Here is a 26,681-nt window from a genome sequence, read left to right as displayed (position 1 = left end):
TTACAGAAAAAGGTCGCTTTAACTGAAAATCGAATTGACTTGTACACAAAATAGAAAATTATATTTCTCAAAAGAAGTGCATTTTCTGGTTTATCATCAAAAATCACATCGGAAAAATGAGTTTCATGAAAAAATTTGCTTCCATAAGTGTACAAAAAGCGATCGAAGTTTCATCTACAAACTTGAATTAAACACTATTGATCAGAGAAGTTCTTAAATCACGAAAATAGACTTAATTTTTATGTTTCTACAAAGCAACAGAATATAAATTTGAAAGAAACTAATTTTTTAGCCGTTTGAGTCGACTTTTGTTTCAGTATTTGTGTCAAGCTGTGCATAAATATGAAATTTGTTTTGATTGATTTTTTGTTAGATTCATTTTCTAGGTCAAAGTGGTTCAAAATTCACATAAACTCGGAAAAATATTAATTTTGTATTGAATTTTCAATGAGATTTCGCAATTTATTTAATCATTTTATCATTCATGTAGCAATCTCGATTGATAATGACTAGAACAGCAACAATTGTTTCTTTTCATAACATACTTTATAATCTTAATTCGAGTTCTTTTCTCTTGTAAATGGTTAAAAAGAAATAGAAATAACTTATAAAAATATACAATGTAATAATAATACTATAAATTGGAAGGGAGAAATAACAAGTTTATGGTAATAATTAAAAACAATCAGGCATCTGATTGTTCATCAACACTTTTATCCTCTTCTTTAACTGGTTCCATATTGGAAGGTTGACAGGCAGGTGGAGGAAGTGAAGGAGGTTCGATAGGCTTTGTCCACTTGATTAAAGTCTCTGGAGATCTATAGAGAAATATTAATTTGGCGTAAAGATCTTCTTCCAAACCAAATTCTCTGCTCTCCCGAACAAGGTAGATATCAAGACATAATTGAAGTACCCTGTCTACACAAGGCATTTGAGTGTAAATAACTTTGTTACATAAATCAGCAAAGAAGCCGCGAATGAGTCGAGAAACAACAAATACAAAAGTTGTATAAAGACCAAAGATTCTGTAAGATAATCAGATAATAAAAAAATGGTTAGATTATTTTGGAAATGAATTTGTTTCTTCTTCGTTGAAAATGAAAAACTTACCCATGACCAGAAATTAGCTGAAGTAATGGTCCAGGGAATATTTTGTCACTAAAGATAACACTAGTTAAGTATTGACAATGTGCCCCACCATCATCAAAATAAGAGAAAGGATCGGAATCATTTGTACAATTCGCTTCAGAAACTTCCCACCATTGAGCGATTGATCCATTTTCAAAGGTTCCTTTTTTCAAAATTATAGCAACATCACGATAAGCTGGACCAAAATCTTCTAGAACTTCAGGCATTCCTGCTTCAGGAGCTTTTAAATAATTAGGGAAAATTTCTCTCAATATTGCCGGTTCATTTTGACTATCATAGATGACTTCATTATCGTCGATGAAGTCGGGATGACGAAGCATATTAATCAATGTTTTCCTCAGTTGTTCATCATCTTTGGTGATTTCGATTGTATGATAATTGTAAATACTGGGATTTAAGTTTTGAGTCTTTGACTTTGAATCTCGAGTGATTGAGTAGGTAATTTTAACAAGAATTGGCATATCAGATTGCAAGGCTTCAATCAAAGATCGTTGACTTGGTGGACTTATCGCCCAAACTGCTGTTGAATTGCCATTAATTTTTGATTTAACTGCATCCGCATAACTATACGTTGAGAGTAGATTCTGTCCACTAACCCATTTTTTCTGGTTACATAATTGTTCAAGAGCATAGTAAGTTTTGGATGTGAATGGGTCCAAAGCTTCATTAGTCGAGCTCACTTTAAATATTGACTGATAGCCACTGAATTCAATTTCAATGGCAAACTCGGAAGGTGCATTCGGCTGTCCAATGGTACCGCTGAGAGCAAAAATAAACAATGGAAACCAAATAGCACCAATCATTAAAAGAAGAATAGCTCCTCCTCTAATATATTTTGGTGCTCTTCTTCGAGATATTGCACCAGGTTCGGGGAAATTTTCTTCGAATGTCAGTTCGCATTTTCTTTCAAATAATTGTTTATTTATATCTTCCATGATTGCCCATTCATTTAAACCGAGACTGGTATCAGTCCACATCCAGTCCATCATTAAACGCATATCATAAAGAAAAGGTACCAACATGTAAAGCATGAAGAGGGTCGAATTTACGAATGTGTACTTTTTGGTGAAACAATTACCCAGAATTCGAGTCGGGTAACCACTTTTAATTTGCCAGGCAGATAGAAGAAGATAAATTGATTTAAAAATGTACCACAGTTTAGGTGCATTATTGTCTGGGTCTGTAAAGGATCGACCAGTCATAGCGGGTAACGCTATGAATAGGAAAATGTGCATTGCAAAAGAAATAACAATATGGAATATTAATCTCTTTTTGACATCTTTTCGCAGGTAAAGACCACGATCAATGATGATTAAACCAAATTGGAAAAGTAGCATGAATAGAAAAGGCATTGGAACTCGATTTTCTTGTAAATATGTTGTAATATCACCAACACCAGGACTAGTCTGTAATGAATAAATATAATTAGCAAGAGTTATAATTGAAATGATTCATAAAAACAAAATTAGCTGCTTACTCCAAATGAACTGTAACCAAACCAAACAGTAAAAAAGTTAATGAAATCGCAGAAAAACATCATTGCATAATAATCTTTTGCTATTCGAAACGGTGGTGACAAAATTCGTGTGATGAACTGTCTGACAGGAGAAACAGTGGCCCAACATCTAATTTAAAAGTGTAAAAGGTAAAAGGATGAATTAAGTTTTATTTTGTGAGAAAACATGAATAATTTTAATAGCGAGTTGATCATCTTTAAAACTTACTTTTTCTGCATATTTTCACTTGCTTCAAGTAACTTTTGAACGATTTCGATTTCCTTATCATCTTGAGTCACAAAATTGGACAATGGTTCATCTTCTTGATATCTTTGAGTTTCATCAGAGAAAGATAAATCCTCTATATTTCGTCTCCTTAGAATAGTTTCACTTTCTTTACGGTATTTTATCGGAACAATTTTAACTTCTTTAGATATCTCATCACGACTAGCTCCAGAAGCTGAAGCAACTTCCCGATTTTGACCTCTCGAAGATTCTCTAGTAAGTTCAAAAGTCTCATCAAGATCCCATAAGCCAAGGCTCTAAATTAAATATAAAGATTGAAAGTAAATATTAATCATTGATATTACGCTCCAAAATTGTCACCTACTTTTAACATGAAACGATGGAAGAATAAAGCCAATAATAGGAGTAAATCCATTTTAGATTTACTGCCTTCTCTGATTTGATGAGTGGAGGGATCAATATCGACAACACCAAATAATGTTGGAGGCCAGAATGGATCATTATCCACTGGACCGGACATCCATCTCCATACTTTGAAGGAGAACAAATATTTTGTAATAATTACAAGTTCCGTATAAGTTATAACGTAAAGCCAAAAGGTTCGAGTTGGACGAGGAACTGATAGACAGCCCCAGAGGAAGACCATCAATGGTAAAGGCATTGAGAGTAGACTTGCATTGATTAATTGATTGAGGATAACCAGGAAATAACAGAGAAATTCCGAATGAGAGATAATGGCATAAAAAAGGGACCACAGAAAACGAACAAAGAAGTTGGCTTCCAAAAATGGATCAGGTGTTGTCAGTTTATCTTCACTTGGAGCTTCGTTATCTTCTCGAGGTACAATGCTTATAAACAGTTCTTCTCTGATAAGAATGGGTCGAGGTGAATTACTTATTCTGTTTAAATCAGTATATGATGCTTTAGAAATCAGTTCTAGTGTTTCTCTTTGCAAATCATGATCACGGTCGTAATCATCGTCAATAATTAACCTTTTTAAGGCTTTTCTCTCAATTTCCAATCTTCGAGATACAAATCTATAGTCTCGTGAAAGTGAATTTAATTTAGATGTCAAACTTATGACAAGACTCTTGAAAAATAAAACAGTCAATTTACACCACCATTCAATTTTCCTAATAATAGATTCACATTGTCCATCATCAGAAGCAACTTCAGATTCCGTTTCTTCAAATTTATCATCATCTTTGATAAGTTCATCACTTTCTGAATCAACTGCTAAAGTTGATGAACCTTCAGATTCAGGTGATTCTGGAATTGTCGATGTTGGTGGTAATGAAGAGAATTGTGTAGTCAATGACGATTCCCTATCAATTTCGGGTTCTCTATCAACAGATATTATAGCCGAGTCTTTACTTGATTCACCGACATCCGTCTTGTCTTCGATTTTCTTTTTTTGTTCTATTTCTGATTGAGCTGATTGTCCTTTAATTAAAGAGCTGCAAAACTAGAAGAGAAAAAAATATCGTAAGTATTTAATTTAATCTTTGACTTAATTAAACATACTGCCGTGACTCCATGAAGATTTGCAATACGATCAAGTTCATCACCAACTGGATCAGGTATCTGAGGACGTCGAGTTTTCTCATTAAAGTCAATTACTTCCAAATCCGGTTCATCAAACATGTAGTAATCTCCTGATTTAACAGCTATAAATTTAAATGGAAGAAAAGCAAAAGAATTAGATTTTGATGAACAAAATTGATAAATAAATTAAATCGAAAGCATAAAATGTTTAACCAAAAATTGCAAGAGCCATCGCCATTAGCATAATCTGTTTATCAAAGCTTAACAATAATATTTCAATCCGTATTGTGCAAATAAAGTAAAAAGTATGAAAAGCTTCAATGTTGTTAAAATAAATTACTTATTCATGAAACAAAAAGCTGGCAAATATTTTTTTAAGCAGCCTTAAGGCATGTAAAGCAAGTAAATCGCTTTGCTTAAGATATGGATTTTGTCAATTTACATGAACCATGTGATGCTGCCACAGAGTTACATAGAGAATGGTGACGATGAACGGAGGAAATCCGTGAAAGGGGTTGATGAGGCTTTTGATGAACTCGAAATGAAGGTCGACTGACTATTGCAGCATCACGCGGAATAGATTCTGAGGGTGGGAAAGCTAGATTTTGACGATTGTCTTCGCCACTGCCACTACTATGTCCTACTCCAGCTCTAGAGGGACCGGTAGATATAGAAGTATATGGAGTTGAACCCTCTTCGAAGGGGGAAGAATTGGGACTGAATGAAGGAACGGTAGGACCTGAACTGAGTGCATCGATAAATCTAGGTGAATATGGGATTCTGAAGATTTCCAAATATCCTTTTCCTTCAGCATGAGAGGCAGCTGAAGAGGGTGACATTAAAGTGGGTAAAGAGGGTGTGGGTGAATAAACGGTGGGAAGGATTGTTGACGGAGGAGTTTCTTGTGGCTCTGGTGTGTGGGGAAAAGTGCCTTCCGCAGTTGAATAGTAAGGTGAAACATCGTAATCACGATAATCTCCTGTAGAACAAGAAGGAAACGCAAAAGACAAATTTATCATACAAATTGAATGGAAACAACAATGAAACCTCGGCTTCTCATTTTCCAGTATAAATTAGGTTGAAATTTTTAAATTTGTAACCAGAATGAAAAATTTGGTTGAATAATCAATGATGGCCTTTAAACGCGTTGAGGGAAAAAATTTAGTTCTTGTTTGATTTGTTTAAATAAACGATTAAATGATTAAACGACAATATCGGAAAAATTAATGGAAAGATTAACAAACCTTGATAATGATATTTGATCTTATTGATCTTATTACTTGATCTAGCACCGAGAGAAGCTTGTTGGTTGGCACGAATACGGTCCATTTTAGCTTTAATTTTTTCCATAACTTCTCTTTCAGAATTCTCTTGTTCACGAACTTCTTTCAATTGAACCTCATGAATTAATTGAGCACCCCGTGAAGCTAAAGTAGTTTGAGCCCATATTTCTTTGACTAAAAACTTAAAATAATGGCTGCCAAATATGCGTTTTTGCATTAAAAGGAAACAGAAACAAAGGCAATCCATAGTGAGTTGAACTCGATCTCGTTGGTCAATAACGCAATTGTACTTTACAGGTCCTGGTTCTATTATTCCTCGATCACAAACAATTCCCATCAATTGAACAGCCCAGCAATAACTGCCTAAAAGTTCCCGTTGATAGGTACAACCAATAATCTAAATAGGAAAATAAAAAGTTGTTATAAATAAAGTGAAAATTCATTCCTCAATTTTTTTCTAAATACTTAAAATGTATTGATAAAATGACTCTTTAAGGTCTTTTATATTAATAGATGCATTAGCATACCTGTAAAATTGTTTTGGACAAAATAACGAATAGGTTGTAAAAGATCAATATCTTCCAAGCTAATACAATGTTTCTTTGTTGTCGAAGGTAAATGTCACTGCCCATCCAAAGAAAGATGAAACATCCAATGATATAGCCAACTCCAAATAAATTGTCAGGAGACATTGCTGTTAGGAAAACAATTGCCAAAGTTAGCCAGACAAATGTAGTGAAAAATAGTGATCTGATGTGATCAAATATAGTATTGGTAAAGGTGAAAAAGTCTTCAATATCAGGATTATGAGTACATGCTTCTGAGCCCAGATCAATGTTATCACCACCTTCATAATTAAATGGATCAGGTCTTCGTTCAATTTTGAAGACAAGATATTGACGACCAGCAAGAAATAGTACAAAGAAATCATAAAATAATTTAAAAGCATCAGGAGGTTTGATGAAATCAGGTAAAAAAAGCCATTCTCGACAAATTTGAAAGTAAGCTGATGAACTTTCCCAAGGGTAATTGATACAGAAACCTGGTGGTATCCCAACACATGATATGTATTCGATTGGTAAGAAAACGCAAAGAAATCCTAAAAAGTAAGGCCAAATGCGATTTATAATACGCCTTGGACACATTGTAAAGATGATGAGAGCAACAGAATAAAAACAGCTAACAATATCTTTGCGATATTGAATGGCAATAACAATCATAAAACAAGTAATCTCTAGACCAAATTTATAAAAACCATAGTTGATCAAGTATCTTGCAAGCCCGAGAAATCCTTTCTCAGCATCTTGTCGTTTTACTCCAGAAATAGCGATTCCAGGAGGTAAAGGTCGAATATTCTTTCTTTGACGATGAATTTGTTGTCTAATGGCCACGATAGAGTTTATTGTAAGCATCAAAGTAACGAAAAGATCAAGCTAATAAGATAGAAAAGAAGATATGTTAAAATCACAAAGAGAACATTTCAATCAATCAAATTGTACCTTTATGTAATTGAATACTTGATTATTTTCAACTTCCTTGAATCCAATATAAAGTCGATTGTCAATAGGACCAGAGATAGGGAATGATGTATTTGAATATGGCTGTTAGGAATGAAATGATAATTTTAGATTAAACAGATTTCATGGAAAAATTATAATTTCGTTTGGATCAATTTTGTATAATCAAAGGCTTACATCGGAAGTACAGTTTGATAACCATGTAGTTGAAGAGTAAACAGTAGGCAATTGATAAACCATTTTGGTAAGAATGAGAACAGAAGCCCAAGAGCCGATTAAATACAGGATAAATCTCTCGAATTGTGTTAACGAAATTGCAATTGAAATGAGAACGATAAAAGCAATGTTAACAAGGGAAACCTGTAGGAAGGTTGAAAGCGTTAATGCTATTGAAACTTGAACAAACTAATGGTTAGTAACTAACCTCTTTGAGAGCAGCTATAGTTGCAACTAAAAGGCAAATTTTGTTAAGATGAATTTCAAGTAATCTCCAGATAAGTTGGAGGAAAAAATGCATAGCTGGGCCGATAGCCGCTATAAATGAACGTAACTTTGAAGATACAAAGCTCACAGATAAACGAGGTATTCGTTTCTTTTTGGTTTCTGATTTAAGCAAAATACTTTCAATGCAATCATCAGAATCTCTTGTAGTAGTCATTGTTCGGGAAGACGTTTTACCAGATTTGGTAGCTGAACTGGCAGCTTGACTGGTTCCAGATTTAGATGGAGTATATTTGGTGGTGGTTGAAGTAGTTGTATCAGAATCAATTTCAATTTTTATGTCTTTTGGCAAATCTGTTGTAGTTGACCCTGCATTACTAGGCCCAGCCGCTGGTGTTGTAGTGCTGGTAGAAGTGCTGGACCCTTCTCGCCTTTCAGGTATTAAATCACATCTTGTGAATAAAAGAAAGTCTTTATGCCAAAATCGAAGTTGGATAATTGTGATAATTAAAAAAAATGTTGGGGTAAAAAGCTCTTTAAAAAGTACCCAAGGATCTGCTCCATATAATTTGAGGCCCAAAGCTTCTTGCCTAATAAAAGGAACAAAAAAATCTGTCAATAACAATATTAACATGGTACTTAGACGTACATTTCTTTACTCATTCGAAGATAATCTTGCCAATAACGAGCAAAGTGTTGAAATTGATAAGTATAAATAGCGATGAGAACAGTCATTGAGTAAATGATTACAACCAGCCAAAAAGGATACATGAATTTTCGCCATAATTTAAATGAAAGCTATTAAAGTAAAAATGAAAAACGAAATGAAAAATAATTAGATTATTGGATTATTATGTTATTAGAAATTAGCTTTGAGTCTTAATTAGACGAAATACTTACTTGAAAAACAAAAATAAAACTCAAGAAAAGAGACATGTAAGCAATTCGATAAATGACAACTCGATCTCCACCAAGTGACATAACCATTAGCATAATGGCAACAACCCAAATCCAATATTTAATAAATAAACCTCTTATAAAATTGGAAAGTAAAAGTAACGTCGGGCTGACTTGGGGTAAAACTGCGCTTGCAAGACTCATGTGACGTTGGAATGAAGGTCGACCCTGGCTTCCTCTATTTGTACTCAACGATCTATCTCGTTCTTGATTCCATCGAGCCAAAGTTTGCTCTTCACTATACTGACGTAATGTTATCCAAAACATACAGGTAAAAAGTGTCTGGAAAATAAAGGATGAGAGTAAATAAATAATTTCATAGTCAATATTTGCTGAATATCTTTGATCCTTGGGGATTCTTGTTCGCCTGAAACGAGTCTTACACAATGGACAGTTTAACAGTCTGTGTTCAGCTTTTTTAAGGCCTACAGAAATAACCATGATGGACATGATTGTGATGGATAAACTTGTTAATGCAAAGCTTAGTGCAAAAGTATTTGGAGTTAAATATTGACAAACCTTAACTGGGTAATTAAAAGATTACTGAGCTTAATTTCTGGTTATTGATTCGGCCTAAATTCAACGTTTTTTTTGTTTCCAGTTCGTTAAAGCTTGAATTTTACTCATGCCTCTGTTTTGTTCGCAGTTACTGATAGTTATAAAAAGTCTAGAACATGATGATTAACTGATTAATAAAGAAGTATCAATTTAGAAATTTCTATTCAATTTAACGAGTTGAATTGAGTTACCAATATGTGAGTGCACTCAAACCCCTGATAAACACAGTCGGGATTCATAATTAAAATGAATTTTTCCAATCCTTTTGCACTAAGCTTTAAGATAATCCAGCTTTCCCAATCTACAATCTATCTGATAGTTTATGACAGAGATAAGAAAGATATAGACGAAAATATCTCTGAAACTGAAACGATTTTAAAAGTGGATCTATGCTCATTATTAGGACAAAAGATGCTTTTTATGAAATTTAAGTCTTGTGCGACTGATAAAACTGAGGAAAATTGTTCAAATGATAATGAACACTGCAAAGGTCAATAAACCTAGACTTGATAAAAGCTTTATGAATCGTTTTAAAATATTGATGACTAAAGAAGGTGATTATTGTGAGTCTCTTAATTATATTCACACTTAAACCTTAAAATCCAAAGATGGAAAACCTTAGAAAGAGGATTTTGGAAATGACGCATGAAAGTCTTTTGTTGTAGGTCTTAAAAAATAACTGTACTTAAATAGTAAACTGTCCATCCTGGAAAATTTATCATGGCCGAAGAATAAATTCTCTGTGTAATCAAATTTACCTTTAAAGCTAGAGGTTTATATGACATATCAAAATATTTTTTCAAACCAATCTCACTGAGATTGATTGTTCCAATAAATTGAGGTAACTCATCTTCTCGAAGATCCAAACTGAAAATGTATTGAGAAAGAAGAAGTAGAATGGCGTAAATGACAAGACAAAATGACGATTTAAGACAGGCTTGACGTGAATTAGGCATCATCCAGATTACACAGGACCAAAGGAGTAGGGTGAAGCCAAGCCAACTATGATATGTTATGCTCCATGTCTATTGAAAAAATGATACAAAATAGGACAAATTAGACTACCAAAAAATATGGATGGTAAAAAGAGTTAAATTAATGGCAGGAAATGTTATATTGCTACGTTAACTTGGAGGCTCAGTAATTTACTTTTATAGAAATAAGTGAAAAAAATTTCGATTGAATAGATTAATTTTCGAAACTTAATCAGTTGATCATTTTTAAAGTTATAGTGAGAAGTCTAATTTTTTTGTGATCCATTTCAATTAAACAAAGCCTGAATTTGAAATACATTGACATCTATTAAAAAGTCTGTTGAAAATGCTTAATCAGTGCGATTCAGGTGTGAGTATAGTCTGAAGTCAACCTCATTTCATGCACATGAAACTCATGATTGGCTGAAAGTTTATCAGTTAAATCATTATCACTCTTTTCTTACCATCATAACAATTAAGGTTAGGGCATAGCTTCCACGTTTAATTAAATTCATTAGATAGAAGATTGGAGCCCAACGTAGAGATCTATCAACTGTAGTAGGATTGGGTGATGTTGGACCAGTTTGTACAGTTGTTTTTTGTACACTACTGGTAACACTGGCTCCATCGACAAGGTCATTTCTCCATGTAAGACTCCCATGTGGATCCATTTCCAATCCAGTTCTAGGAATTGAAGGTTGCTCTTGAAGAGCTTGATAACGTTTAGGTTCAGTTCCAGAAAGAAGCTAAAATAAGAGGAAATAAATTATAATGAAAAACAAAAGCAAAAATCAACCAAATAATGAAACAAGGTTTTAATTTGAGAAAATTGTGCTTAGAAGCTGATGAAGCTGATGAAAATTTGATCATCAATTTGATAGCCATTTGATAGCCATGCTACAAAAGCCTGTGTTGATCAATAAGTTTATTATGAGCAACATTCCTGCTGGAAATTGTTATCAGTCTGAAAAGCTGAAATTGAAGCAAGTTTGAAAGCTGAAAAGGTTTATGCCATTGGATCGTTTTAATGCTGTTATCTGATAGATTGAGCATAAAGCATTGAAAGAAGCATTTTGATTGTTATTCATTTTTTGATTGTTGTAATTTCAGTAAACACATAACAATCAAAGAGTAAAAACAAAAGCTATAAATATTGCAAGATGTCATAAAATGAAAGTTGGCGCACTTGATAGTGTGACAATTGATTGTTTATGGTAATCATTTGGCCTGTTACTTAAGTGGGGGAAATGTGATTAAATCTGGTTCATGAAAGTGAAATTAACATGAGAAAAATGTTTATAACACTGAAAACTGGTTAAGTATGGAAAGTAATATCGGGTTGACTATCAGATAACGCTGATTCATTATTTAAATGACAATTGTGACCACTGCTGTCAATTGTTGACAAAATTTGAACCATGAATTGGCCAAATAATACAATGAGATACAATGAGAAGTTGGATTCTGGATAACGTGAGTTAAGGTTGGAGGATGTTTAGCATTACATACTGGTGTTGATTCAGTCTTAAAAGGAGCAAGATCGTGCAAAGGCATGGTGTATCCAACAACTTCCGACTCTTCCTCAACCAAATCATTAAATTTAACAATAATCTAAAGGGAATTATCGAAAGGTAAATGAAAAATGAATGTGAATGAAGGCGATCAAAGAAATAAAAAGTTGGACAAGGTTAATATGCAGAGAGATGGGAGATTAATGGGGAAAAATATGAATAAATGAACAAAAGCCAATGAACAAATGACATTGGGATTTCAATATGCATTGAAAAAATTATCATGCTGGCAATCATTAATAATGCTGTTAATCATGCAAGTAAAGGTGGGTTCAAGTGTACAATGTTTACTGTAAGGGTAACTCTGTGAGTCAGTTTTCATGCAGTTTCAATTGTGATTTAGCAAAGTGTTTAAAATTGAATCAAAGTGCTTATTGTGGATGCATATTGTGCTTTTCATTAAATAGTAATGACACCTTACATTTGAACTATTGGAGTAAATTGTGTTGATGGAAGACTTTTTTGTATTGTTTAAAAAATTGAAGTTATGTTTGACATAATTCATGGAGATTAGTTCACTGGGCGAAGTGTGCTGTAAATCACAGTTAATTGCAAGGGTCAACGGTGGGCCGATGGTTAAACATCTAGGTTTACTGTGGACTACCTATTCAGCAGAGAAAATAAGATTCAAAATTGAAACTCAATCATAGATTTACTACAATTTAATGTATTGATTTGTAAACTCAAATTGATCAAAACTAGAGATTTTCAAGATTTGAATTTGATTTGCTCAAATTTGAACAACCAATTTTATCGATTGATTCATGTGTTTTCAGATTATTAGTAACTTAGTATCACCTGTTTATGATCTGTAGAATCTTTAATGGCAGAGGAAACATTGAGTTAACTATTAACTAATTGATGTCTTGTTTTATTGCAATCTGATGGATACTTTTTTATTTCATTCCAAACTCAAGTGAAAGACTATAAATTTTTCTTCTATTGCTGGTAAATGAAAATGTTGAGGTTCCACGAGTAATAACGATAATGAGTTTCAACAAATTTCAAGGGATCTCTTCAAATTACATTAACAATCAGGAGGATAACAGTGGAAACATGGAGATTTGAATGTAGACTTAGTAACAGTTGAATTACTATTTGTCCAAATATTGTCACTATTGACTGAACCCAAATTGTAGACAATAATATTTACTTATAATTGAATGATTTGTTAAATTATTAAACGACAGGTGAAAAGGTTGGACAGTTAGACGATCATGATGCAAGGTAATCTCACAATTTAGATGGAAGAATTGATTATTTGATTAAAGAATAAAAGGTTTACATGTTAGTTGATTACAATTGAGATTTCCTTATTGAAACCAATCATTTTGTACGCCCATAACTATGTATTCCTCAACCAATTAATAATGAATCTTAACAGTTTTGTTAAAGAAAAAGGTTGAGTTAAAAGCTGTAATTGGAAACGTTAGCTAACAATTAAACAAGTATAACCAATATTGTTGATATTGATAATCTCAATTTTACACTCATTAGCATCAACTAATGAGTAGAAGTGAAATTGTCTTTGATTATCAACAATTAGATGATCAATGTGGGAGAGATGAGTTCAGTAAACAAATAGAGATGAAAAAAGGTAAAAGGAGAGAGAGAAGAAGATTGGATAAAGATAGATTATGAACCAACAGTTGAAATAGAGATTATCTATTTCATGAGGTTTCATGGACTCACCTTTGCTTGGTGAAAAATTTCAGCTCTAACAAAGGAGCCAGCAAAGACATAAAGGATAACCAAGAAAAATGGGTGTGCATAAATGTTCCAGTTGAAATTTTCGAAGTAAAGTTCCCGAGCACTTGTACAATTAACTTTAACATAAGGTCGTAATCCAAATAATCTGGAAAGAGAATAGCAAATTGATAAATGTTTAATGAAAATTTTACTGAATCAAGTTAACGAGATTGGGGAATAATATTAACCAATAATAACCAATAGCCTCCATTTAGATATTGATGATTTAACAATTGATTGGTTAATGGTTAAAGGAACAATTGGAATAAATTGGTGAAATTTAATAAGATTAATGCTTTTCGGTAATCATAATGTGAATTTTTTTGGCTAATGAGCAAATTATCAATAGCAAATTATATCATGCTGGTGAAGATTTAATCAAGTTTATCTTATTTTCATATTTACTCGTCAAATTGAGAAGAGTTCAATCAATGATTCTATCTGTCCATTAAGGTTTTTTTTGGGTTTCTGGTAGTTTTACAGGGCGTGTCAGTTTACCATGATTTGAATTTTTCATAAAATTGTCAGTTAAAATGAAGACGATTTTTAGTTCATCTAAAAGCTCGATTTGGTTCAATTTCATAAACACGCCATTGTTCAACTTTTATTTGGTGAACACACATTGCTGTAAACACTTTGAGTTCATTGTTAGATTAACAATGATTAATTAAATAATAGGTAAATATTTCTCGTGAAATTGAAACTGTTTTGAAACGAAATTGGTTTAGTCGGATTCTGTGTTATTTGAAACCTTTTAGAGGTGAATCTTTGATTATTTGTAATACCATCTATCACTGTGATATGATTTTTGTTTTAATACAATTTGAAATGAACCATGGTTCAATGACACACCCTGGATAAACAAATAACCCAAAAACAAACAAATAAAAATGTTGAAAAATATTCAGGACTAACGGATAGGCTTAGAGTTTAATGATTGTTGCCATGATTCCTTAGCCTGGAATCAAGGTTGCCAGTGGATAACAATCTTTGACTATCCATTAGCCGTAAATTTTGGTTTAGTAGGAAGAAGGAGGAAACTTATTTTGAATGACAACCTTCAATAATATTGTGATTCTAATGGGTTACAAAAGGGAAAAAACGGAAATGATTTATCCTACATTGATAAGCAATTCTCTTCCTGTGAGGTCTTTAGGATCTCCATGAAAAAAAGTAAACTAGATCATGACACCTTCAAGATACCAAGTGATCACATTAATTATGATCAAACAATGGATTAGATGTTTTCAAAAATAAACAAAAATAAGCAATTGATGCTTTTCCCTATCACTCTATGAAAATGTAAACTTGACTAAATAGCACACAATTTATAAATCATTTTTATCTAAAGTTGATGGATTCTCTGTCATTGAATGTTTTCACAGTAAGGTTAATTTAGGCAGGTGAATGACTTGTCGAGATAAATCTTGAAGTGTCTCCAATTTTACATGATTCACAACAACAATAACAATAGTGAAATATTTTATCTTGAAGTGAAAGTTGTAAACATTGGACAGAGTCTAATGAGGAATCATTTGACGTTGGAATGATATAACCATATGGGCTGGACAATTGTGAAAAGCGAAGATTTCTTGTCTGGAAATAAGAAAGGTAATCAGATTTACCTGACCCATAGAGATGTTTCAGGAAGATTAGTTCGGAACCAATCCATTTGATAGAGGAAGAGTGCAGTAAGATGACAAATTAAAATTAAACATAGGATGAGTTTGAATTTGGCATAAAAGTTTCCTAATTTCTTGTTGCACGAAACTAATGTGACTATGGATAAAAAGCTGATGAAGTAAATAGATGAGGTAACAGATGGATTGAGTATTCCGGATCCACACAGAAGAGACACAAAAACAATTTCAGAAACTAATTTAATGGTTTCCAACGCTTTCTGTCGACGCAGACGATATCTTTCAACTCTTTGTAGGTCTTTGATATCCATGTTTCCATCAACAGTAGAACCTTGGCCATTGAAAAGTTGACTCTCACGAACAGTATTACTTGTATTGGAAGTTGATGGTCCGGTCGTACTTGATTCTTGAGCTTCAACAATTGAGTCACCTCGATCCAGACGATTTTCGTCTCTGTTAGCATTGCGTCTAGCTTGCGAGTTTGAATTGCGTCGATTTGCAGCACGTCTAGCTGCCAATCGTTCGGCCCATTTTTCGTAAACACTCTCGGTGACTAGGAAGACAGCAGCAGAAAAAAAGAAGACAACAAAGTCCAGTGCGATGAGACGTAAAATCTCAAAAAAGGAAACATCATCAAGCCGATTTAACCCGATGGAATTTAAAAGAAGACCATGGAAAGAACCTGGAAAGATTTTTTTATAGACATTAGTAAGTTGCATAGAATAATAATACAAATTTTCTTGTGTCATGATAACTGCTTATAGAAATTGGAATAACCTTGTCCATTGGTCAATAAATTCAACAAACGTAGAATTTTTGCCAAAACTTTCAGACAATTCACGAGGTAAATTGAGTGATATACTTACAATAATCAAGTGTTGATCGATATGTGGCGGGTGAGACGAGAAGAACGATTTGGAAAACAACTTGAGCCGCACAAATAAGCGCTGAGCTGATGATTAAAATTTTCAAGTAAATTCCGACATTTCCTAAAAGATGATAATGGAAGGAAAGATTACGTAAAAAAGATTAGATAATTTAATTGGTTAATTGGCACATGAAATAGACTAAAGCTTGGTGCAAATTATTGGGAAAAATGCATTTTAATTATGACAGGATAATTTTGTTAGAAATTTCACGATCAATATTTCTTTATTAAACAGTTAATCATCATACGTTAGAACAGTAACATCGAAAAAATAGAGCGATAGTTAAATTTCAAGTCTCCATAGACTGAATAATAAATTTTTCAAATAAAAACAAGTTAAAAATTTAAATTGAGCCTCATTGATCGTCAGTAAATTAGCTGCTACACGAAATTATTATTATCGAGTGATCTTTTCCTTTCACAATTAAAATGTGTTTGCAATACTTTGCATTAGCTTAATTACTTGAGAATAGAAACTTCCATCATATTGTCACAAGCTAATTTCAACAACAACAGATGAGAGAAGACAGTGAAATTACACAGAAGGGGAATAACCGTTTGAACAATTAAAACATACCTTTAGTTAAACTCCTGCCACTGGAATATGGAAGAAAAGGTCCAACCAATAAATGAACCAAATAGATGCCAGAGAATAAATTTTGTCGTATGCAAACAGCTAAATAATAGGAATTTGAAATTAAAAGAGAATGACAGTTGAAAAAAAAGTTTAGCAGATTGACAAATTATGACAGGAATGAGGGCAAGAGGAAAAATTAATCAACAATTTGAAAGAGAGAATGGAATAAAAAACTTACCAAAAAGAAGTAAAATAGGTATACCAACTCTTATAAGAGTATAGCATACAGCTAACTCGAGATCCATTGTGAACAACTGAATTAGTTGAACTAACAATGAAAGACTTCCATTGATAGTAAACCAACCGACAGATTCACCAAAATCATGAGACCAGAATCAAGAGCCAGATAGAGGATATTTGATATTTTAGATACAAAAGGCAACAAATATTTGGATTGGCTGGATAAAAAATCGATGGATTTCGATAGCTATCGATATTTTATATCGATATCTCACATTGTCTTCAATGGCGCAGCCTGGTTACAAACTGCTATCGATATTTTGAAATATCATCCCATCTTTTTATTTGAATCCTATACTATCAACACATCAGTAACAAAAATTTGTTTAATTAGCTTTTTACTTTGTGATATTCATTCCTATCGTCTTTCTTGGATCGTGATTACGATATCATTCAATTTGGACTTACTGATACTATTATTATGCCTAAAATAAGGAGTAAAGTATGGGAGCATTTCCAAAAAGACGAGAAACATGGAAAAGCTTACTGCCGATATTGTTCATCTACTTTGGTTATCAACAATCCATCCAATTTGAATAAACATTTAAGATCCAAACATCCTGTAATTTATGCTGCTAAAAAAGCTGATGTTTCTTTGGGAGAACCAGCCCAGGTAGTTACAATAACTCAACCAGGTAAGTTAGCTATTATCGCTTAATTACTTCAGGATGGTTGTAACTATTTTTTAGCCAAAAATGTTGAATATCTTGTAGTGAAATAAGTCTTCAATTTTTGTGAAGTCTTTATTGTTTGGTTTTTGCTTGCTATCTATATTGTATATTTATCGTTTTATCTTTATATTTTAGGCGCTTCTGCAAATGCTACACCACAGAAGACTCCTGAGACTAGAAAGATTGGAAATAGCCAAGAGAATATTGTACGCTCAATTTTAAAATTCATCGCTAAAGACAATATACCAGTTAATATCGTTAATGGTGATGGTTTTAGTGATTTGATCAAAGATTTGGTTCCATGTTATACGCCGATAACCAGTAAATTAGCCAGGAACAAGCTCGACCATTATTATGATATATTATTTCACAAGAAAAAAGCTGAACTTTCTAAAATTGAGTACATTAGTTTGACCGCGGATAACTGGTTGGAAACTACTACCGCCACAAATTACTTAAATGTAACAGCTCATTATATAGGAAATGATGGACGTACAAAATCTGTTTTGATCTCTTGTAGACCTTTTGATGAAAATCAATCAGCTCAAAATATCAAGTCAACTTTTGAAGAAATATTGCAAGAATGGAATATTCCAGCATTCAAGATTGTTTGTTTGGTAACCGATGGAGAAGCAAATTTACTTGAGAGTGGACAAATATGGCCAGGAAAAGGTCGGAATTTTGTTTGCTTTGCTCATAGATTGAATTTAGCAGTACGGGCAGCTCTTGAAGCAACAACTGATGTCATGGCGGTCTTAGAAAAAGTTAAAAGCATTGTTGATGCTCTCGTTCGTGAACAAGCTGCCTCAGATGAATTGGCAAGAGTATTCGAACATGAAGGACAACGTTATGTTAAGTTGGTGCAGTGTAATGATTCACGATTCACATCGATTTATAAAATGGTTGAAAGATTTATCTCCTGTTATGATTTTGTATCACTGGCTTTGACTCAATCTTATGGAGGAGGAATGGTGACTAGCCAGGAGAAAGACGTTCTCATGGATGTGTTAGCAGTATTGAAACCATTACAACTTGTTGCTGATGAATTGTGTGGAGAGAAATTTCCTACACTCAGCAAAGTGATTCCAATAACATTGTGCCTGAAAAGAGCTCTGGAGAGTATTTCACCCATCACTGACAGTGGTTTGTTGTTAAAACAAGCTTGCTTCGAAACCATTCAAGCCAAAATTGGTGATCCAGAATTTGCCACTATTGCTGCAGTTTCCACTATTCTTGACCCACGATTCAAAAATATCGATTTTCAGCATGCCACTGCATGTTCAAATGCCCTTCGTATTGTAAATGACTACTTGAACACGCGATCCACGGCAACTGAAGTTCGAGTTGAACAACCGGCTACCCATTTACTGTGGTCTCATCATGACAAATTGGCCTCGAATATTTCTATCGACCAATCTTGTAATAATTCATTGCATCCTTCACTTAAAACATATCTTGAATCACCCATTTCCCACCGATTCTCCGATCCAGTTGCAATTTGGCATGAGATCGGATTTGACAAGCATTTAAAAAATTATGCCCTTAAGCATCTAAGCGTTCCTGCAACTTCTGTCTCACCTGAGATACTTTTTACTAAACATGGTGATCTTGTGAGCCATCGACGGAGCCAAATTAAACCTAAACGATTGCAGAGGTTATTGTTTCTAAACAGTTTGTCGCTTGATGAGTTGAAAGGAATCTAGGAATCCAAACTAATTTAATGAATTTTTAGGGTTTTAGATTTACAACCTCAACCGCCATTTTTTGCCTCTCTTTCTGATAAGGTCGTCCTTAAAAATCTATTCATTTCGCATGTTGAGTAATTAAACTAATTTCACTGTATGTACAAAAAGATCGCTTCTTTTCATAATAAAATCATAATCTTAAAACAAATTCCGAAAATCTATTGTTATTTATCCTTATTAATATTCACTCCGTTAATACTCGGTATATTAGTCCTCAATAATAGTCGGTAATTTTCTCCAATCATGATTATTTGACGCAGGAACATCATAAGTTGGTTGGATATTAAAAATTAAAAATAAACCGTTTATTTTAGTTAAACTTGCAATCATAAGTTATGATTCATAACTTGCCATATTAATAGGCTTTTCAACAAGTTTCACAAAATCAACAATAGAAGGAGTTGTTCAGAATATTTTCCCTCTCTTTTTGAAGTTTTACGCGCGATTAGAAGATAAACAGTCCAAAACTAGCTCTCAAACCTAATCATTTTTAGTTTTGTCTTCGTGCTGTCTACATCAACAGGTTTTATTGCAAATTTTTTTTGTGTTTTATCCTTTTTATTTATTTCAATTTTGTGAATATAATCATCAAAACCATCATCAAAACATAACCACCATGTCATCTGACTCAATCTCAAGATCGGAAACCAGTTCACCAGTAATAACTTCTGTTGTTAATATTTTGGACGGTGTCAATTGGGCCGACATTGATTCTGAAAATGAAGAAGATATCTGGGAGAAAATGAATTCTTCAATTGTTAAATTAACATCTAAACCAAACGACAATTCAAATATTGAAAAAAGTGAAAAAAATGCCGCCAAAATCGACAAAAACAACAAATGCAAGAGTGAAGACAATGCAAGCAAAAGACCGCGTAAACGTTTAGCCTCCGAGACCTCATCATCATCATCCACCTGTTCTTCTACTGATATTAGAAAATGTACCAAGAGAAGGAAGAAGCAGTTGGAATTCGAAGAGGACAAACAAGTGTTAAATAGAAGATCGAAACAAATCGATTATGGAAAAAACACGTTGGGTTACCAAAATTATCTCAAAATCATACCCAAAGACAAAAGGATGGCTGATGATCCACAGACACCAAACAAATTTTTGAAATTCAGCCGTCGCTCTTGGGATCAACAGATCAAATTATGGAGAAAAAAATTGCACACATTCGATCCACCCGAGGAATCTAGCGAGAAATCTGACGATTTAGATCTGGTCGATATAGACATGTCCGAAGTTAATGATCTCATCTATGCTCTGCAATAATTTGCAAATTTTATATCTTAACAATGTATTTTGGACAATTTTAGATAATCATATCGAATATTACGATTCAATTATTTACAAGCGATATGTATACAAATAAAACCTTATTAAATATATTATAACTCTTACGATTTTGCATCAAATTCTTTCGAAATCAAATATCAAATTTAATATGAAAATCTTGGACGGTTTTTAACAAAAAATGTGTAAACTAGTGAGTTTTATGGTTATTATAACATTAAATTGCAATCTTTGCATTTTCTGGTCCAGTCAGAACCGATTTTTAGAGTCAGTTGTTTCTTTATTGGTGAGAATCAAACGAAACGCTGGATCATCAGAATAATTTGCGAATAAAAATTCTTAAGCAAAGAAATTCCCTCCAAACAAAGATTTCAATTGACAGGCCCATTCCAGCCAACAATGGGATTATATTTTTAGATGATTTTTCTGATAGAAAGATTACATATAAAGTTGAATGGACTTGGGTTTGATCAGAAATACTGCAAATATCCGGATCAAAAGTATCAGGAAGGCCATAGATTTTAATCAAATCATAAGGAGAACCTGAAATAAAATAAAATATTCGTTAGAAATGCTGCAAATACGTTAGAATTTCTTTGCTTACCATTAGCGATAGCATATGTGATTTTCAACTTTGATTTTTAAGTCTCGGCATTTTCAACTGCATCCATAAACTGTGAAAAATACAATCAGGATGATTTCCAACAATAATGTAATAGCAGAACACCCATCTGGATCATAGCCGTCTGTATCACAGAGAAGCTTTAATCGAATCTATGAATAAATGCAATAATTTGGGGTTAGAATTGATCAAATTAACGACATGATTCATGATTTACCTCTTTTTACAATTTTGATACAGATCGGTGATAGCATCAACTAAACAGACACTTACCATCACTTGTCAGATTTTATAGCCTTTGAGTAGTGAACTTGTCAAAATAACTGAAACAGAAAGAAGAAAAGGCAATGTTATCGTCAACAATTGATTTACAGAATAAGTGGTTAATCAAAATAGCAAGTTTAAAATAATCACCTTTTTTCTTCCATAATTGTTCTGTTCTTCAAAAATTCAATACTTTCAATATAATAAAACTTTATATTGAGAATTTTTCCCTCTGGTGATCCAACTTTCTCGATTTTTAGCCTGGAAAGTGTTTCAAGAAAAATTAAATAAATTAAGAACACTTGAATTAATTTTATCGAACAATAAACCGCTTTAAACAAAAAAATACTTACCATCAATGTTTTCAGGATAGGTTGTTGTCATCTCTTGAGATATTTTCAGTAAAAACGTCCTTATTTATGTTTTTCAAATCATATAACCATTTAACATAATAAGCTGATTGATCTTCTATTTTAGATTCATCGACAAATGATTTAATGTTATATCGATTGAATTCATAACGAATTTGAGCATTTCTACTTGACTTTGCGGTGTAAGATGTTAAACATCAACAAAAGCATTATGAAGGTGGTAATCTTGTAAAGGGTGTTGAGGTTAGTAAGGTTCAAGCAATCACTAACCAAAATGTTGATAAAGAGATAAAGATGATAAAATGAAAATGTCTCATTGTCTTCGTCTTCATCAACCATCTTTGCCATTGATATTTTCATTTTTATCATATTTATCTCATTATCAACATTTGGGTAAGCGATAGCTTGAACCTTACTAACCTCAACACCCTTTAAACAGAATAGCAGCTCGATGAGTTATTCAATTTAGTATTTGTATAAAGGGCTAATAATTGACCTTCTGAATACGGTTTAATTCGTTTACGCTTGCAGATCACTTGATCACGAAAATTAATTTCCATTGTATCAGATGCAAGAAACAAAAATAAAAACATTAAGTATTCCTTACACTTTGGTTTGCTGTCAGATGATTTTAAATTGTTTTGAAAAAGATACTTGTCAACAATCACCAGGTGTCATTGTTTTCAAGTTTATTTTATTTAGACATAGATGGCACCCATACGAACCTAAATAACTTTTGGTACAAAAGTTTTAAGTTCCGAAACTAGAATAGAAGTTACAAAAAATGTAAAGGTTAAGAGTTTAATGATAAGATAACCAAGATTCTTCTATTTCGGTGCAGAAACGGCTTCAATTGATACTTAAAATGTTCAATATAGCATAAAGATTAACCACGATTCGGTGAATAACGACGGTCGGGGGGAAAGTCCATATCTCCGTCACGACAACAAAAGTACATTGAGTGAACTTGATTGATATTGTAATCGGAATAGATTCTACTAAATTCAGCACCATCATCATGTCGTCTCTCGTTTGCAGCATTGAGTTTTGCATTCAATTCAGCATTTGTAAGTAGTTTTACTCTTCTATCCATTATAGCTCTGGTACTCGTGTATTGACACCAGAACCAGTCACATTCTGAAACACTAACCACATCTGAAGACGCCACTCCAAATTCTATCAGGAGACCTTTTCGCCGGGTTGAGTAACAAAATGACGTATGCACACAAAAACAATCACCATCATTGAAAATTCTGATAAAAGTTTCATTTTCAACAGGTTCAACCATGTCAATTCTAGCAGATGGAGTTAAAAAAAACTTGATGTCAGTCAAAATAAATTTAAAGAGTCAACAAAAACAATTTTTACCTGTATTTAGTTTCTTGGTTGTGTAAAATGCATGTATCTAGTCTATGGGACAGGATTACAATCGTGAAGCATTCAATCGGTACTTTGGTGAATGAAGCAAGCTATAATTTTAAGTAAGACAACATTTAGTATTAAGAATGTAAATTGGATGATTGAATGATCTTACCTTTCGCATAAATAGTTGCTGTTTATATTCACAACTTTCATCTGACCAGTCAAGAACAATATCATGATAATCTTCATCACTCAATTTCATTTTGATCGTCACTTTATCCGGCAATTCATTGTTTGCATTCATTTTAAACAAAGTTGGTAATGAGAAATTTAGCAAATTACGTTGGTGAACTAAGCAATATTGATAAATAAGAAATTTTTTGAGATCTATATTCGCTGTAAAACGGAAACAATGTGCTTGAAGCAACCCTTTTGTTGGAAACACAAGAATACCAAACGACCACCTGAAAAAAACCTAAAAGAACTGACCAGAAACTAGTTTTGACCTCAGAATAGGAAAGTTACAGAAATGTAATATTAATGTAATATTTATACAGATAAACTTTTATTAAATATATTAATTATAAGATTAACCACGATTCGGTGAATAAAGACGTTCGGGGGGAAAGTGCATATCATCGGAACTACAATGAAAGTACAGAGAGTGAACTTGATTGATATTGTAGTCGGAATAGATTCTACTAAATTCAGCACCATCATCATGTCGTCTCTCGTTTGCAGCATTGAGTTTTGCATTCAACTCAGAATTTGTAAGTAGTTTTACTCTCTTATCCATTAAACTTCTAGTACTCGTGTATTGACACCAGAACCAGTCACATTGTGAAACATTAGCCCGATCTGGAGTAGCCAGTTCAAATTGTATCACAAGACCATTTTTTTGGTCTGACCAACAAAATGTCGTATTGACACAAAAACAATCACCATCATTGAAAATACTGATAAAAGTTTCATTTTCAACAGGTTCAGCCATGTCAATTCTATTAGATGGAAGTTAAAAAAACCCGATATCAGTCAAAATTTATTTGAAGAGTCAACAAAAACAATTTTTACCTGTATTTAGTTTCTTGGTTGTGAAAAACGTGTGTATCTGGTCCATGAAACAGGAAAACATTCGTGAAGTATTCAATCGGTACTCTGGTGAATGAAGCAAGCTATAATTTTAAGTAAGACAACATTTAGTATTAAGAATGTGAATTGGATAATTGAATGATCTTACCTTTCGCATAAATAGTTGCTGTTTGTATTCACAACTTTCATCTGACCAGTCAAGAACAATATCATGATAATCTTCATCACTCAATTTCATTTTGATCGTCACTTTATTGGTTGCATTCATTTCAAACAAAGTTGGTAATGATTAATTTAGCAAATTATGTTTTGAGATCTAGATTTGTTGTAAAACGGAAACAATGTGTTTAAAGAAACCCTTTTGTTGGAAATACAAGAATACCAAACGACCGCCTGAAAAAAACCTAAAAAGAACTGACCATAAACCAGTTTTGACCTCAGAATAGGAAAGTTACAGTAACCTTGTCAGAAACTAAATTGAGTGTTTTAAATTTTTAAGTCTTTGGTGCTGAATCTCAGGTGAGATTGAAAATAGCCATAGAGATAATACATCAATATAAATACAATATGAATATGTAACGGAATATTTATACAGATAAACCTTTATAAAATATATTAATTATAATTCTAACCATTTTGAATAAAATTTTTTCAATTGTGAAATTTTTTATAATGAAAAATATAAATTGAGTACATTTTGCGGTCAATCATGACAATTGTACCATCAATGTTTTTAGGATCATCTCTTGAGATATTTTCAGTAAAAACGTCCTTATTTATGTTTTTCAAATCATATAACCATTTAACATAATAAGCTGATTGATCTTCTATTTCAGATTCATCGACAAATGATTTAATGTTATATCGATTGAATTCATAACGAATTTGAGCATTTCTACTTGACTTTGCGGTGTAAGATGTTAAACATCAACAAAAGCATTATGAAGGTGGTAATCTTGTAACCACAGAATAGCAGCTCGATGAGTTATTCAATTCAGTATTTGTATGAAGGGCTAATAATTGACCTTCTGAATACGGTTTAATTAGTTTAAGCTTGCAGATCACTTGATCACGAAAATTTATTTCCATTGTATCAGATGCAAGGAAAAAATAAAAACATTAAGTATTCTTCTCTTTCGGCGCAGAAACGGATTCAATTGATACTTAGAATGTTAAATATAAAATTAAAATTAACCACGATTCGGTGAATAAAGACGTTCGGGGAGGAAGTCCATATCTTCGGAACGACAATGAAAGTACATTGAGTGAACTTGATTGATATTGTAACCGAAATAGAGTCTCCTAAACTCAGCACCATTATCAACATGCCGTCTCTCGCTTGCAGCATTGAGTTTTGCATTCAACTCAGAATTTGTAAGTATTTTTACTCTTTTATCCATTAAACTTCTAGTACTCGTGTATTGACACCAGAATCGGCTACATTGTGAAACATTAGCCCGATCTGAAGACTCTAGTTCAAATTGTATCACAAGACCATTATCTAGGTTTGACCAAAAAAATATTGTATTTAGACAGAAACAATCGCCATCGCTGAAAATACTCATAAAAGTTTCATTTTCAACAGGTTTAAACATGTCAATTCTAGCAGATGGAGATAAAACCCGATGTCAGTCAAAATTTATTTAAAGAGTCAACAAAAACAATTTTTACCTGTATTTAGTTTCTTGGTTGTGAAAAATGCGTGTATCTTGTTCATGAGACACGATTACACTTGTGAAGTATTCAATCGGTACTCTGGTGAATGAAGCAAGCTGTTTTAAGTAAGTTAATACATGTTTTTAGTATTAAAAATGTATTAATGTATTATTAATAAATTGGATGATTGAATGATCTTACCTTTCGCATAAATAGTTGCTGTTTGTATTCACAACTTTCATCTGACCAGTCAAGAACAATATCATGATAATCTTCATCACTCAATTTCACTTTGATCGTCACTTTACCCGGCACATTACTGTTTGCATTCATTTTAAACAGAGTTGGTAATGACCAATTTAGCAAAAGATGTTGGTGAACGAATCAATATTGATAAATAAGAAATTTTTTGAGATCTAGGTTCGTTGTAAAACGGAAACAATATGCTTAAAGCAACCCTTTCGTTGGAAACACAAGAATACCAAACGACCGCCTGAAAAAAACGTGATGCTCAGGTGAGATTGAAAATACACTAAAGTACCAGGTTAAAGCATTTGATGACAACAATGAAAACAATGTAAATTTACATAAAATCATAGATGGCGACTATAAAAATTGCTTTAAATGGAACACAAAAAATTGCTTTAACCGGGTAGTACCCGGCGGGTACTCTAGT

General features: G+C 32.9%; 6 protein-coding genes and 1 long non-coding RNA gene across 9 annotated transcripts; 2 read left to right on the top strand and 5 right to left on the bottom strand.

The window, feature by feature from the left end:
- Nucleotides 1–429: 429 nt before the first annotated feature.
- On the bottom strand, nt 430–17,096 carry Piezo (piezo type mechanosensitive ion channel component). Of its 2 annotated transcripts, XM_089269840.1 has the most exons (21): nt 16,870–17,096; nt 16,632–16,730; nt 15,993–16,115; nt 15,112–15,808; nt 13,430–13,592; nt 11,676–11,777; nt 10,631–10,912; nt 9,951–10,217; nt 8,578–8,916; nt 8,327–8,475; nt 7,661–8,267; nt 7,414–7,596; nt 7,219–7,320; nt 6,247–7,152; nt 5,681–6,116; nt 4,416–4,558; nt 3,256–4,356; nt 2,874–3,187; nt 2,627–2,774; nt 1,111–2,555; nt 430–1,025 (listed from the first exon to the last, which is right to left on the bottom strand). In XM_089269840.1, the coding sequence occupies exons 1-21, from the start codon at nt 16,934–16,936 to the stop codon at nt 686–688; spliced, it is 8,013 nt and encodes a 2,670-aa protein (XP_089125966.1). In that variant the 5' UTR covers nt 16,937–17,096; the 3' UTR covers nt 430–685. The 2 variants fall into 2 exon arrangements, with proteins under 2 accessions (XP_089125966.1, XP_089125967.1); XM_089269841.1 differs by lacking the exon at nt 11,676–11,777.
- On the bottom strand, nt 4,719–5,572 carry LOC149093163 (uncharacterized). The gene has a single exon (XM_089269847.1). The coding sequence runs from the start codon at nt 5,453–5,455 to the stop codon at nt 4,853–4,855; it is 603 nt and encodes a 200-aa protein (XP_089125973.1). The 5' UTR covers nt 5,456–5,572; the 3' UTR covers nt 4,719–4,852.
- Nucleotides 17,097–17,215: 119 nt separating the features above from the next.
- Nucleotides 17,216–20,748, top strand: LOC107365839 (zinc finger BED domain-containing protein 4). Its single transcript, XM_015933409.3, has 2 exons — nt 17,216–17,566; nt 17,738–20,748. The coding sequence occupies exons 1-2, from the start codon at nt 17,353–17,355 to the stop codon at nt 19,303–19,305; spliced, it is 1,782 nt and encodes a 593-aa protein (XP_015788895.1). The 5' UTR covers nt 17,216–17,352; the 3' UTR covers nt 19,306–20,748.
- Slbp (Stem-loop binding protein) lies at nt 19,964–20,748 on the top strand. Its single transcript, XM_015933435.3, has one exon. The coding sequence runs from the start codon at nt 19,964–19,966 to the stop codon at nt 20,618–20,620; it is 657 nt and encodes a 218-aa protein (XP_015788921.1). The 3' UTR covers nt 20,621–20,748.
- A 579-nt stretch (nt 20,749–21,327) lies between these two features.
- Nucleotides 21,328–22,018, bottom strand: LOC149093162 (uncharacterized). Of its 2 annotated transcripts, none has more exons than XR_016200274.1 (4): nt 21,881–22,018; nt 21,678–21,788; nt 21,537–21,586; nt 21,328–21,415 (listed from the first exon to the last, which is right to left on the bottom strand). It is a non-coding gene; the product is annotated as an uncharacterized LOC149093162 (long non-coding RNA). The 2 variants fall into 2 exon arrangements; XR_016200273.1 differs by having other exon boundaries at nt 21,383–21,415; nt 21,481–21,586.
- Nucleotides 22,019–22,445: 427 nt separating this feature from the next.
- On the bottom strand, nt 22,446–24,468 carry LOC149093161 (uncharacterized). Its single transcript, XM_089269846.1, has 4 exons — nt 24,332–24,468; nt 23,433–24,258; nt 23,267–23,367; nt 22,446–23,193 (listed from the first exon to the last, which is right to left on the bottom strand). The coding sequence occupies exons 2-4, from the start codon at nt 23,562–23,564 to the stop codon at nt 22,785–22,787; spliced, it is 642 nt and encodes a 213-aa protein (XP_089125972.1). The 5' UTR covers nt 23,565–24,258; nt 24,332–24,468; the 3' UTR covers nt 22,446–22,784.
- A 919-nt stretch (nt 24,469–25,387) lies between these two features.
- Nucleotides 25,388–26,504, bottom strand: LOC112539256 (uncharacterized). The gene is made up of 3 exons (XM_025161627.2): nt 26,207–26,504; nt 26,021–26,121; nt 25,388–25,951 (listed from the first exon to the last, which is right to left on the bottom strand). Exons 1-3 carry the CDS (start codon nt 26,336–26,338, stop codon nt 25,540–25,542), a joined length of 645 nt encoding a protein of 214 aa, XP_025017395.1. The 5' UTR covers nt 26,339–26,504; the 3' UTR covers nt 25,388–25,539.
- Between the last annotated feature and the right edge of the window lie 177 nt (nt 26,505–26,681).

The sequence above is a fragment of the Tetranychus urticae genome, chromosome 3, assembly GCF_039701765.1.
Source record: "Tetranychus urticae isolate SD_2017Ah chromosome 3, NJAU_TeUrti_SD_1.0, whole genome shotgun sequence".
Classification (NCBI taxonomy): Eukaryota; Metazoa; Arthropoda; class Arachnida; order Trombidiformes; family Tetranychidae; genus Tetranychus; species Tetranychus urticae.
This window is presented reverse-complemented; position numbering and strand designations above follow the sequence as displayed.

Excerpts from the sequence above, each read along its gene's own strand:
- LOC149093163 (XM_089269847.1), bottom strand. The coding sequence starts at position 5,455 with ATGATAAATTTGTCTTTTGCGTTTCCTTCTTGTTCTACAGGAGATTAT.
- Piezo (XM_089269840.1), bottom strand. The coding sequence starts at position 16,936 with ATGGATCTCGAGTTAGCTGTATGCTATACTCTTATAAGAGTTGGTATA. Across the intron at positions 7,153-7,218 it reads AAGTATTCAATTACATAAAG|CTTGATCTTTTCGTTACTTT; the intron begins GTACAATTTGAT and ends CTATCTTATTAG. Across the intron at positions 4,559-5,680 it reads GATCAAATATCATTATCAAG|CTGTTAAATCAGGAGATTAC; the intron begins GTTTGTTAATCT and ends TTAAATTTATAG.
- LOC107365839 (XM_015933409.3), top strand. The coding sequence starts at position 17,353 with ATGCCTAAAATAAGGAGTAAAGTATGGGAGCATTTCCAAAAAGACGAG. Across the intron at positions 17,567-17,737 it reads AGTTACAATAACTCAACCAG|GCGCTTCTGCAAATGCTACA; the intron begins GTAAGTTAGCTA and ends TTTATATTTTAG.
- Slbp (XM_015933435.3), top strand. The coding sequence starts at position 19,964 with ATGTCATCTGACTCAATCTCAAGATCGGAAACCAGTTCACCAGTAATA.
- LOC149093161 (XM_089269846.1), bottom strand. The coding sequence starts at position 23,564 with ATGAATGCAAACAATGAATTGCCGGATAAAGTGACGATCAAAATGAAA. Across the intron at positions 23,368-23,432 it reads AGCAACTATTTATGCGAAAG|CTTGCTTCATTCACCAAAGT; the intron begins GTAAGATCATTC and ends TTAAAATTATAG. Across the intron at positions 23,194-23,266 it reads AACCAAGAAACTAAATACAG|AATTGACATGGTTGAACCTG; the intron begins GTAAAAATTGTT and ends TCCATCTGCTAG.
- LOC112539256 (XM_025161627.2), bottom strand. The coding sequence starts at position 26,338 with ATGAATGCAAACAGTAATGTGCCGGGTAAAGTGACGATCAAAGTGAAA. Across the intron at positions 26,122-26,206 it reads AGCAACTATTTATGCGAAAG|CTTGCTTCATTCACCAGAGT; the intron begins GTAAGATCATTC and ends TACTTAAAACAG. Across the intron at positions 25,952-26,020 it reads AACCAAGAAACTAAATACAG|AATTGACATGTTTAAACCTG; the intron begins GTAAAAATTGTT and ends TCCATCTGCTAG.